The sequence below is a fragment of the Zonotrichia albicollis genome, chromosome 2 (assembly GCF_047830755.1).
Source record: "Zonotrichia albicollis isolate bZonAlb1 chromosome 2, bZonAlb1.hap1, whole genome shotgun sequence".
NCBI lineage: Eukaryota > Metazoa > Chordata > Aves > Passeriformes > Passerellidae > Zonotrichia > Zonotrichia albicollis.
In genome coordinates this window covers 30,578,869-30,591,685 of record NC_133820.1, presented here as the reverse complement: position 1 = coordinate 30,591,685, position 12,817 = coordinate 30,578,869, and the positions used below count along the sequence as shown (strand labels likewise).

At 38.2% G+C, this 12,817-nt stretch overlaps 1 protein-coding gene across 8 annotated transcripts in view; it reads left to right on the top strand.

Moving 5' to 3' along the window:
* The window catches only part of FRMPD4 (FERM and PDZ domain containing 4), a 297,809-nt gene extending 285,618 nt beyond the window's left edge, over positions 1–12,191 (top strand). For 7 of the 8 annotated variants that reach the window (XM_074534698.1, XM_074534699.1, XM_005493444.4 and 4 more), the window contains 6 exons: positions 1,646–1,735; positions 2,325–2,507; positions 5,762–5,900; positions 6,489–7,550; positions 7,877–9,148; positions 10,279–12,191. In XM_074534698.1, the coding sequence (XP_074390799.1) occupies positions 1,646–1,735; positions 2,325–2,507; positions 5,762–5,900; positions 6,489–7,550; positions 7,877–9,148; positions 10,279–11,630 (4,098 nt within the window). In that variant the 3' untranslated portion in view covers positions 11,631–12,191. Of the gene's footprint in view, positions 1–1,645; positions 1,736–2,324; positions 2,508–5,761; positions 5,901–6,488; positions 7,551–7,876; positions 9,149–10,273 lie in introns of all 8 variants that reach the window. The other variant, XM_026797133.2, reaches the window with a different exon arrangement.
* Positions 12,192–12,817: the final 626 nt, after the last annotated feature.

Sequence of the window (12,817 nt, the reverse complement as noted above, 5' to 3'; positions counted from 1 at the left end):
TTGTGCCCTAGAAATGCTTATGTCTCTTCATGGACTATAAAAAAGAAACCTGAGACTGACTAGTTGAGACATAAAATGAGCTGAATCCTGCTTCATGACACTTTGTTTATGAACTAAAAATCCTCAAAACAGCTGGTGCCTGAACTGAGGCTTATTGTCATCAGCAGAAATGCTGCTTGGAGGTCTCAGAACACATCGTGAGTGTGAACATAGCTCTATGTGTCTGACCCCAGAAAGAAAGGCTGAAGCAGTGCATGTCTCCTATACTTCTGAAACAAAAGCTAAATTATGCCAATTGCTTATTATTTATCTTGGTAGTATAAATTTGGCTCTATTTTGGAAGCTGCGGGCCATACTGTGAGATATGCCTTACAGTGGCATACCAGTATCAGTTCTTGGTTAGGAGAGGTATTGCAGCAGTCCCTTCCTGCAGCAAGCAGACTTTGCTGGGTTTGCTTCATTCTTTTTGATTTGAGCTTTGGAAATGCGTGTTCGCCAACCTGCTTTCTTAGCAGGCAGGTCTGAGAAAGAAAGCGTCCAAGCTGTTGATCACCTCCTGTCTCGCTTGTAGGTACCACCACAGGAAGTATCTGATTTCTTTCTGGGAATCTTCTCCTCCTTCACATGAAGGGAAACTCGTCATTCTCAGGGTTCTCCTGTTTTTTTACAACCCTAGTGTATTTCTGCACCAAGTGAACACCTGGTGCAGCAAAGGGCAAAGCATTACCACGAGTTGCTCTGCTTTGGATCCATTTCCTCCTTGTTGTCTAGGAAGAATTTAGGATAGGGGCCCTTAAAATGCTGTTCAATATTAAATAAGATTTTGAATTAGAAATCCAGTGACTGGAATGAAACTAGAAACTGATTTGAGACTGTTTTATATTATCTTCTATACATCCAGATGCAAGGATTTACATGAGGGAAGTGTAAGGTTTGGGTTCAGAGTGCTGAAATGAACTGTTTCTTGTTTCCCTTCTGTCTCATAAAATATTTCCAAGTTTTCGTTTTTAAGTAGGCAGTTTAAGCTCAGAGGAAAAAAAGAGGAGACAACTTCTGACATCTATTATATAACATGATCATATGTATTCATGTGCTGTATTTAGCTTTCTGATTTATTACCTACTAAATATAGTGAGAGTGTTATTTTAGAAAGCAGGAAATGCACTAACAAGGTGGAATAATATGCCCAACCGCAAAAGTACATAGCAAAATATAAAATATGTAGCTGACAAATGCAAATTCTCTGTTCTCTTTCTCTGTATAGGTACATAAACGTTTAAGAACTGATGGAGTTTATGAATGGAAAGCTGCTGTCTTAGCCTTGAAATCCCTCAGTGAACAGATGTTTAATCTGAGTACTTTAACATTTTCCCTTCATTAAAGCAGTTAGGATGTTCTTGAAATGCTCTGATCTGCCCATTCCCAAGTCCTCAGTGCATTTTAACTAAACAAGCAAGATATTAATTTTAAGAATGAAACTGTTTCACCTCATCTGAAGCTCAAGCATCTCAAGATTTAGTTTCAGGCTCGAAAGAGCTGTTATTACAGACCATTCTTTTTATATTCCACAAATACATTTTCTTTCAGAATTTTATAATGTGATGATTTCCACAACTACCTCTTACCCCTGTTTCTCCTTTCTCAGCTCTCTGCTCTGCAAGCCAAGGTGCATTATCTAAAGTTCCTCAGTGATCTGCGATTATATGGAGGGCGTGTCTTCAAGGCAACTCTCGTGGTAACATTTCTCTTAAAATAGTCTCTTCTCTTGATTTTTTTTATCTAATGCCTTTTTTTTTTCAAAAGCTGGATCATATAATTTTCTTTAGAAGTTTAGGTTCTATTCATGTGCTTAAAAATAATTTTTACTTTAACCAAATCACTTTTTGTTTCTTTTAATCTTGAAAATAATATATTTGTCATAATAAAAATTATATTGGGAATTTGGAGATAGATAGCACTTTCTTAGCAAATATCACCATCCAATTATCTATTGAATGCTAAAATTGTTAGTCTGGAAAAATCTTAATGACCAAGTTTTTCTTTTAACAGAAGCAGAGTCCATCCATCGTCTGTCCATCTAACTATCCACCTAAAATCTAGAGTGCAATCAACATACAGCAAGAAATTTCTTTACTTATTTTAAAATTATGAATCAAGTATGCTCTTGTGTATCATATCTATCTAGTAAAAACATAGTAATCTTTAATGCAGAAATGCCATGCAAATGTAACTCTGTGTAACTGAAAGAAGGGAGTGGTGATTTCTGTCACTATACAGTACCTATCATGTTTTTTACTTGTGTTTTCTTTCTTTTTCTGCTAAAGCAGGGAGAAAAGCGTTCAGAAGTGACTCTGTTAGTAGGGCCACGGTATGGAATCAGCCATGTGATAAACACCAAAACAAATCTTGTGGCTCTCCTGGCAGACTTCAGCCACGTGAACAGAATTGAGATGTTTACAGAAGATGAAAGCAGTGTTAGAGTTGAGCTGCATGTCTTAGATGTAAAAGTAAGTTTGTTATTGATTTGTGTTGATATAGCATTTTTAATAATGCTTTTCTCATTGAGTTTTAGATTAAGCTATGCTGTTCTGAATGTTTTCATGCCAGTAGTACTCTGTGAGTACATTTTCAGCTTTATTTTTTGATCACATTACATTTATACTACAGGTTGGGCCTACAGTGTACTAGGCTGGTGTCTTCCAGCACCTGAATTCTACTTTGATTTTTCTCTCAGCTGACCCCCAGCAACTTGCTTTGTTATTTTGTTCATGTATTTCCATGGTAAGAAGATGTGATGATGAAACTGACCTTCTTTTGAAGCTCCTTCTAGTGTAATATACAGTATTATTACCAGTAAAGAATTGCCAGCTACATTCGACCAGTGTCCCCTGTAATCCAGTGTTATACCCAAAAAGTTTACTGCAAGTAACCACATAACAACTGACAATTAAAAAAACTGGAGGAATTAGTGGGGTTTTTTTCTTTACCTTTATAATTCCAGTTCAGTATTCACAGATGCTCATCATCTACCTATAGTCATTTAATTTCTTTTAAATATCACTTAACACACTGCATCTGTGTGGCATCTAATGGCAAACTCAGTGGAGTTTTCTATGTTATGCTGTCCTCGTTGTTTTCACTGTGGTTTCCATTTGGCTTTGAAGTGAAAGGTTTCATAGACTTTCTAGGGCATTAATCTGAAAAACCAGAGATTGGAGGTGGAGTTCTCATTTTATTTGAAATGTAAATATTTGATTAAAATAAATAGAACCTAACACTTCTTTTTGCTTACCCAGCTATACACAAAAAGCACACATGAGGAATATTTTACTAGGCTTTTGCTTTGAATGCTTTAGGTGTATTGACCTGGAACAGTTTCTCTGTATTTAAGGTAATGAAAAAAACATTGTTGTAAAGTAATCTTTAAAGGCTCTTTGACAACAATTTAAGAGAAATTTACAGATTGGTGAACACAGCATCTCTTTCACCTTACTTACTTAGCAATGGTAACACCTGAGGATCTCAGGCTGCTTTGCTTGCATTACTGTGCTAAACTCATAGCCCTCTTGTAAGAAAGCTATTATCACCTTTTTACAGATGGGGAAAGTAATATAGAAATTAAATCCTTCCCATCTGCCCATAGGTAATATGCAGCACAGTATGCCATAGTATTATGTATTACCATGGTATTATCTTGTTATGTATTAAAATACAGTTCATGTCTTATTGCTAATTGTGCATATCCTCATCTCCTTGCACTTACACATGTGATCTTAAACCCCGAAAGACTGACTAAAAAGTAAAAATCTGGGAGGTTCTGGGTGGAATTTGACAAAAAGTTGCGTCTCTGTGGGACACAAGTAGGGGTTGTGACCATGTCCTGTTAAGGAGATCCAGGCACACACTGGTAGGTATTCTCAATGATGTTTTCATCCTTTCATTTACCCTCAAGTAGCAGGTTCATATATCAGGCTTCTGAATGTACCAGTATATGTTATATATGATATTATTTTCTTAATGAACAGACAGTTCAGGTTTTTATTTTATTTTTGTTTCTTTAAATATGTTCTCAAGAACATTTCACTTGGCAGAAGCAGGCAATAAAAGTTTAGTTGTCACAGGACTTTTCAGCAGATTAGCAGTACTTCACAGAATTGTTTTCAGCAATCTGAGATTTTTACAGAGTTCGTAAATTTCTGCCAATCACTGCAGAAAATTTGAGATTAATGTAGCATTTCAAATGTCCATTTTTAGTAGTTGCTCAAAAAAAGAGATTAATTAATCCAATGTAGGTTTAATAATTTATAGTAACTATAATAGCTATATTTGAATACCTTAAAAGAAGCATGTACTGAATAGAAGCTCAAGCTGTAGCAAAAATAGGTTAAAGAAAAACAACCTTAATATATTTTTCCAAGCTGGTGAAAACAATTTGTACAACATTCAGGGCACCTGGAACACTGTGGCCTAAGGTGCTGTAGCAAAGGCTTTTAAAAACTCATCAGACCTATTGTGGGTTGGGTAGTAAGTTGTGATCAGTTATGTTTTGGCCACAGCTTCCATCAGAATCAGTTCTCTTTTTACTAGTAAGGGGTTGAGTAGGTTGGAGAGCCTACATGTGATATTCCTCCTGGAATGAATGATATAGGTCCTTGCATCTGTCTTGTGACAGTGGGCTCTGCATGCTAAATTATGATAAATTGTCACAAATGTCCACATACTATGAGTCACTACAAATTGTGAGTGATAAGATGGGTTGTCTGCGGTCTAATTTCTATCTATGCATCATGATGAGGGCTTCATTTTTGTTTCCTGTCTAGGAGTTGTAGAGGCTAGCCACCTTTGTAAATTACATTTGAGGAGAACAGCTTTTGGTATTAAAAGCTATAGAGACTTGAACAAATCTTTTAGGCAAGACAATGTATACATAAAGAAAAGTGAAAGAAAATGAAAATTGAATTAAAAGAAAATGAATTGAAGAAAAAAGAATTAAAGTATGTTTCACATGGATATCTTGGGTTCAGTGCTTGCTAACCTGGCAGCCACAGTTTTTCAAAGCTCTGAGGTCTCACTTTTTGTTAGGACTGTCTTTTTTTTTAGTGTTTTATATTAGTTTTCTTTGCTGGTCACACTTCTGGTGATCTTTCTCCAATCTCTTTGTCTCTGCTTATCTGCTTATTTTTTCACCACTTTTCTTTTCAGTAACACTAGGCCACAAACACTGAAATCTTTTAACCTGGCTCTGTCTTGCAGTGTAATGATAGCTTTAACCTGACTGCTGTATTTCATGAACCTCAGCTTTCCCTGACTGTTTGCTACCCCTGTCATGCTTCTTTGCATATACTTAGTGCACCACATTTTCAGGGAAGCATCAGATTCCCATCCAACTGCAAGACTCCAGCACCTGCTGTACCAGGTTCTCCACCTCTGGCATATTCAGAATAATGTTAAATAATTCTTTTACCAGAGTAAGATATCTGTGCAAGAAAAAGATGGAGCAAGAGTCTTAAAATAGTTAGCTTCATTCAGAAAGAGAGTAATCAGTTGTTAACATGTCTAGTTGGACTTCTGCCTTACTACAACTCCAATCTTGACTGAACATTTTACACTGTTTGATATTGGTAGTGAGGAGAACAAATTCTCACGTGTATTTTTCATTGTGGTGTTTGTGATGTAATTACTTTTGCTCTGATGTAATAGTATTGTCAACAGGCAAACAAACTGAGGAGGAACAGCCTTAACTTGATTTTATTCTTCTTAGCCTATTACTCTTCTGATGGAGTCATCAGATGCAATGAATCTTGCTTGCCTAACAGCTGGATACTACAGACTGCTGGTTGACTCAAGGCGTTCAATATTTAACATGGCCAACAAGAAAAATGCAGGGGGCCGAGAAACAGGTATTTATCTCACAGTTTGTTAGCCATGGTCCAGTGTGTAAAGCAGAGGTCAACTTAAGCCAGAGCACCTCCAGATAAATAGAAAGCTGTGTCAAATGACATCTGATTGCTGGCTCAGACCTAGCACCACAGTATTCAATTCAGCTTAGTAGTGTTCCAATACCCAGTTTATGATAGCATTTCCATGGTAAAATAAACCATGTGTTGAATTTCCTTCATACTCTAGTAGACAGATGCACTCTTCCTGTGAGTGTTATTATTTTATATGCATATATCTTTTGTCAGAATACATATGGTTTTGTAGAAACCAGCTGCTTTTGTGTTACTATGCCTGGAACAGCATTTGTACCTAGCTGAGGTTTAGATTTGTTTTAGAGCACAGAAGTACCAGTTAAACTTTAGGTCATTAAGTCAACAGGTATTTAATTTGGAACAGAGATGAATTTGAAAACACTATTCTGAAGTATTTGATGGCTCAGCTATCCTATTCAGAGTGTTTAATACTTAGCATCAACAAATTATTGTTTACAAATTATATGACTTCGTTCTTTGATTTCACAATGTTGATTTTATTTCACCATGCTATAGGACCTGAAAATAGAGGGAAGCATAATATCCTTGCTTCTGAGTGGAATTGTATACCAAAAGCTACCACTTTCCTGGCCGAAGGAGATCAGGAGGCTCAAATGTCCTTTGCTGATCCAAAACAGAAGACTATAGACATTTCTGAAAGTCTGTTATGTCCAAAAGAGAACAGACATCTGTACATAGAAAATACTTATAATTCAGGTGGATTTGATCAGCATCTGGCCAAGCAAAGTGACCCTGCTGAAACAGAAGAAACCAGAAATTTTAACCAGCCTTCACTGCTGTCACTCTCAGGTTTGGAACCTAGCAAGAAAGCACAGGATTCTCCCCGGGGAGCAAAAGTTTCCTTTATATTTGGAGATCCCAACTTGGATGGTCTCAGTCCCCAGACTCTTGGCTATGAAAGGCTTTTGGATGAAAGTCCAGAAGTATTAGAAAAACAAAGAGCCATTTATCTTAGTAATGCCAATGATATTAAAGGCCTGGAGTTGTCACCAGATGCTGAAAGCATTCAGTTTGCTACAAACTCTGTTTACGCAACTATAAGTGATGGTAAAATATTTGGAGCTGCAGAAGGGATAGAAGAGCCTTTGCTGCATGATATCTGTTATGCAGAAAACACAGATGATGCTGAAGATGAAGATGAAGTAAGCTGTGAAGAAGATATTATGGTAGGAGAAATCAATAGGCCTGCTCTTCTCAGCCTTTCTGGTTCTAGCGATGACATTATTGATTTGACTTCACTTCCACCTCCGGAAGGTGATGACAATGAAGATGATTTCCTTTTGCATACCTTAAACATGGCCATTGCTGCTCCTCCACCTGGTTTCAGGGACAGTTCTGATGAGGAAGACTCTCAGAATCAAGCGACACAGCCTAGAGACAACAAGGAGCAAGACAGTAATCTAGGCAATGATGACATTCCAGTGTCGCTTATTGATGCTGTCCCTACTAATACAGAGGGGAAGTGTGAGAAGGGGCTAGATGATGCTGTAGTCTCTACTCTTCAAGCACTAGAAGCTTTGGCTGCTTCAGAGGAACAGCAGACGAATGACAATTCAGGTTCTTTCACCATAGTTACATTTATTCATTGAGAATCATTCCATCTCATCCATTTAGCTTTGGAAGTACTCCATTTCATGAGGGTTGGTTTGGTTTTTTTTTTTAGTTTTCCTTTTATTTTTTTGCCATCATTTTTCATACATCGTATTTCATGTTTAATGGACCCACCACTGTTATTAAACTACCTGTCTCGGGAACTATGCAATAAAGTCAGAGTATTCTTACAAAGAATATTTTTGTCTCTAATACACCCCCTTTTGCTTGTCGCTTTTCCAGGTGCCTCAGCTGCTGTCATTTAATTGACTCTTATTTTTTGTGGCTTGCAGGTGTAGCTATCCTGCGAGCATATAGCCCTGAGTCATCTTCAGATTCTGGCAATGAAACAAATTCGTCTGAAATGACTGAAAGCTCTGAACTAGCCGCAGCACAGAAACAGTCGGAAAACACTGCACGTATGTTTTTGACCACAAGTGAAGGCTACCAACCGCTTGTGGAAGAGCAGACTGAATTTCCCATTGCTAAGAATCAGGCTGGAGGGCCAGGTATGAAGCCCTCACAGCCTTTGGCTGGTGGTCAGGCTGCAGAGCTACAGTCAAAAGTTGTGCCTTCAAAGCAGATTCTTCATTCTGATAACATGGAAATGGAGCCAGAGACCATGGAAACAAAATCTGTCACTGATTATTTTAGCAAATTGCACATGGGATCCTTGGTATATTCTTGCACTAGTAAAAGGAAAAATAAGATGACAGACAGCGAAGTAAAAGCATCCTCTGATGGCAATGCTACTGTGAAAAAGCAACAGGGAAATAAAAAAGCAGAGTCTGATGAAGATCTAAAAGCTAAATTTGGAACTCTTTCAGCAAGAGACAGCCAGCGCTTAAGCACTTTCAATGTGGAGAGAACTGCCTTTCGCCAAAGATGGTACGCTGACGATGATGGGGCAGCAGATAAGCCAAGCCCAGAAACAGTTAATGGGAAGACTTTTCCAAGAGTTCCTGTCCTTGGTAAAACAGAAACTGACTGTAAGGATGAAGTGGATCCTGAGGTGGATCAGGATGACACCTCAGGGCTTAGCCAAGGTGAAAACTTCCTGTCAGATATGACTCCCGTGTCTTCAGCCAAAGACCTAAATGATGCAGAAGATACTGATCTATCTGCAGATGACCATCCTTCAAAGCTTCCAGAAGCTGAGCAGGGTGTGGCTAGACTTTGTGAGTATCACCTGGCTAAGCGCATGTCATCTCTGCAAAGTGAAGGCCATTTCTCGCTGCAGAGCTCTCAGTGCTCTTCAGTGGATGCAGGATGCAGCACAGGCAGTAGCACGTGTGCTACCCCCGTTGAATCCCCTCTTTGTACCTCTGATGGTAAACACATCATCTCTGATCCATCCATGAAGGGCATTGCCTATGTTCCAGCAGATGAAAGAGCTGCCATTCTTCCAAACCACGGAACGACATACAAGGACCTGCACCAGCAGCCTGAAGCCATGTGTCACAGAATGACGGTGCCTGTTGGGCATTCAGCAATCAATGCTGAACCACTTTTCGGCACTTTGAGGGAAGGATGTCATCGGATTCCCAAGATAAAAGAAACTACAGGTACAGCAGTAATAGAGTGTTTCTTCTGCTTATTCTTAAAGTTACAAGTTCATGTTGAGGTCTAAGTAAGACATTTCTATTATCTTTATCTGGAACTACATCATCAGGCTGTAACAGACAGTGAGATTAGACCTTCAGTTTACCTGTTCATTTTATTTGTTGAGATATTCTGATGATCTGAATACAAAGATCAACTTTTTAAAAACCTCTCATTGCAGTTATAATATTTGGAGGGACACTGATGAAGAGGCCTCTCTTCCACTCTTTGGAAGCCTCTCCAAAATCCAGAGTCATTTGAGTCCCAGATGCTTGTTAGACTGTAAAATTACTTCAGAAGTTATATTAATATAGGGGAGCAAAACCTTTGATTCATTTCTTAGGTGTCTTATATGCTATTTTAGCAGATTGTCAAAAGCATGCCAATATGAATAAAAAGCTCTAGATGTTAAGAATAAGAAAATGTCACTACCTTATTAGGCATGAATTTACTTCACAATCTGACAGTAGGTGTTTCTTTAAAGTTATAAAAAATGCAGTTTTCAGAGACAGCATTGAAATTCTTTCAGCTGAATTTTAAATGTTTCCCTCTTCTTGGATTGCAACCCACATGTAGCACTAGTGTTTGAATGCATAAAAATCCAAAAGTGGAACAGACTAAGAATTAAAATGAGAAATAATCTTTCTCTGCCAAAAACTGCTATAAAACCAAACCAAAATTACTATAAGCACATCTTTCCGTGGTCTTTCAGGTGTAGTTAAAGAAGGTATTTTAATCTGAAATTATTCATCTAATTAGTTAATAGAAAACATGCAATCCATATATTAGGGGAGATTGAGGATGTTTTGTACACAATTTGCTATTCCTTTTCTTGAGTAAGTCTGATGTAGTGAAATGAACAATTACTTATTCATAAATTACAATTTGTTGACCAGTTGTAAAAGGCATTTTAGTGAAATACAAAAGACTTGTAATGAACTTTTAATGGAATATTTTGAGGAATGGGGACCATTGGGAAGTACCAGGAAAACATTTGTACTGACTGTTAAAAGATATTTAAAAGTTCAGCCTATGAATATTATCAGGGTGATGCTTAATTATTCTGTCTGCTCTTCTACTACCCCTAGTGTAGCTTTCACAGAGCCTGAAAAGGGAAGACAAGGAGGCATGCCTACAGCTTTTCCTAGACAGCCTCTAGCTGACTCCATCATGCTATCATCCATGCTATCAGAATCAAAGGTGCCAAGTCAAAATGAAGACTCTTGTGACATTCCCAAAGTAAATCAGGCTTGTGGGGCAACAGTTAGTTTATGGCCATATGACATGATAGGAGGAAGCCTCAGGATGCCGCAGAACAAGAAAATGCTGAGACGCAGCAGCAGCAGCAGCAGCATTGGAAGATCTGCAGGCACTGAGATGCTGTTTGAGAAGAAGGCAGCCACGGCCAGCTTGAAATGCCTGGACACCACCCAAAAGGATGAATCCAAATCGGAGAGAAGGGTGGAATTTTCCCTGGGCAAAAAGCTGTCCAAAAGTTACTCTCAGAGTTGTGTGTACGTCAGCACTGATAAGAAGGACAGTAAGAAGTGTTCGGGCACTGGCACCAGTCAAAAGGACTCCAAGCAGTGTCGAACACTGCCCTTGCGAAAGCTGACCAGCAGCGCCTGGAGGTGTCGGGGCCCCTTCAGCTATTGCTTCCTCAGCAGAGGAAATGATGACAATGAGGAGGAAGATGACCGAGACAGCCATCAGCTCTCACATCTCTTCGAACCACAGACCCCGTGTGAGCTCACAGAACCAGTTGCTCAGTCATCTGGAGACAATGAGCAGAAAGTCTTGGTGTCCCCAAAAGCTGCTGAGCCCCCACGTGATGCAGTCAATGAGCATGAGAAGAGCAGTGCTGACAGGCAAGGTGGCCAAATTGATGTGAATCTCAATGATGTAGCCTTCGATGCACGAATCACACGAATAAACGTGATGAAAGAGAAGACATATGCAATGCCTGATGGATTTGTTGCAGCACAAAAGGATGCCAATGAGCTACTCTCACTGGTCCGAGCAAGTATGGGCAAGAGAGAAGATTTACATCCAGAAACATATGACCTTAAACTTTCTAAGTACAAACAACTGTTATCTTTGGAATCGAGACAGTTGGGAAGTGCCTGCAGGAAAATGGCCATGGCTGATAAAAGCCCTGAGGAAATGCTTTTAGCTATGACTTCCAGCTTTCAAGTACTCTGTTGCTTAACAGAAGCCTGCATGCGTTTAGTTAAAGTCATGAACTCTGAAACACAGCAGCAGGAAATTATAGCTAAGATAGATGAGGTTGTAATAAACTACATTTGTCTTCTGAGGGCTGCAGAAGCAGTGTCAGGCAAGACCTCTGGTGATCCTAGCATTAAACTCTTGGCTCGACATCCGAATACCATGGCCGCTATTGTAAGCACACTAACACGTTCTCTTAAAATGCTTTTAAACAAATAAAATACAAAAGTCACTTCATAATCTACCTTTGCAAAGCCATACATTAAAAAGTTTTATTTACTGTATGTGTATGAACTAATGTAACAAACTCAGCTTTCTCTGTATATTTTGTTATTTTATATAAAATAGGTAGGAGATTAAAAAAAGTTAAAATACTGAACATGGACAAAAGTAATGACTAGGTCTGTCCTTCAGTTTATACAAAAACAACAGCCAAAAACCCCTTTCCCCAAGATCAGAAAAACAAACAGAAAAAAGTCCCATATAGGAGCAAATTGATGTTTGGCTATTTTTCATATAGTCAAATTTATGGTTGTATGAAGTGAACTTCTAAAGCCTGTTATGTAATGAAATTGTTTTCTGTTTCATCCAAGTTTTCACTTGGAGAAGGCTCCGTGTTTAGAATGATTAATTAAATCATAATGTATATAACACAATATTTAATGTTTTAAAATTATAATTTTTAAGCATTGAAAATAGCAAAAAGACATTTAAAATCCAAGAGACTATTATAACTTACTAGAGAATATATATATAATAAATGACTCTTTTGTTCATATGGACTGAATTACCTGATTCTTCTTTTCTAGGAAATTCTGTATTAAAAAAAATGTATTGAATATATGACTATACCAACTTCAGAGGGGATCTGATGTATTGAACTTATAGTGTTGGCCTTTTAGACAGTGAAGGTAACTGTGGAGGACTGAGGACACAGAAACCAGAGTAGTGGTGTTGTTCTCTCTGAAATGAAAGATTGATGCCATAATGGTCAGACCAGAATGTATGAGGCAGGTCTACATACTCTTTTTCCTGGTAAATGACAGAGAGGACCATCAGAAAATTCCTATGCTGTTTACTGTTTCATCATATATTTATGGTGCACCTGAACAACATGGACTGCATCTATTTTGTTAAATATTTTATACTTCATATTTTATGATTCTGAATGTTTAACTGTAAATAAGTTAGAAATAAAATGAAATTTTCAGAATACAATAAATATCTCTGAAATATTTCCAGCTAGAGACAGTTCTTCTCTTGAGTGATGACAAAGGCAATTTGTGAGTAATCCCTTCCATCTGAACCTTTCTGGAAAGCATTTTGTAGCCCTGTGTTTGAGAGGCAGCCAAAGCAACAGCTCTTAGTTCTGGCTGGCAAATAGGCTTTCACAAGAGCATCTGGTG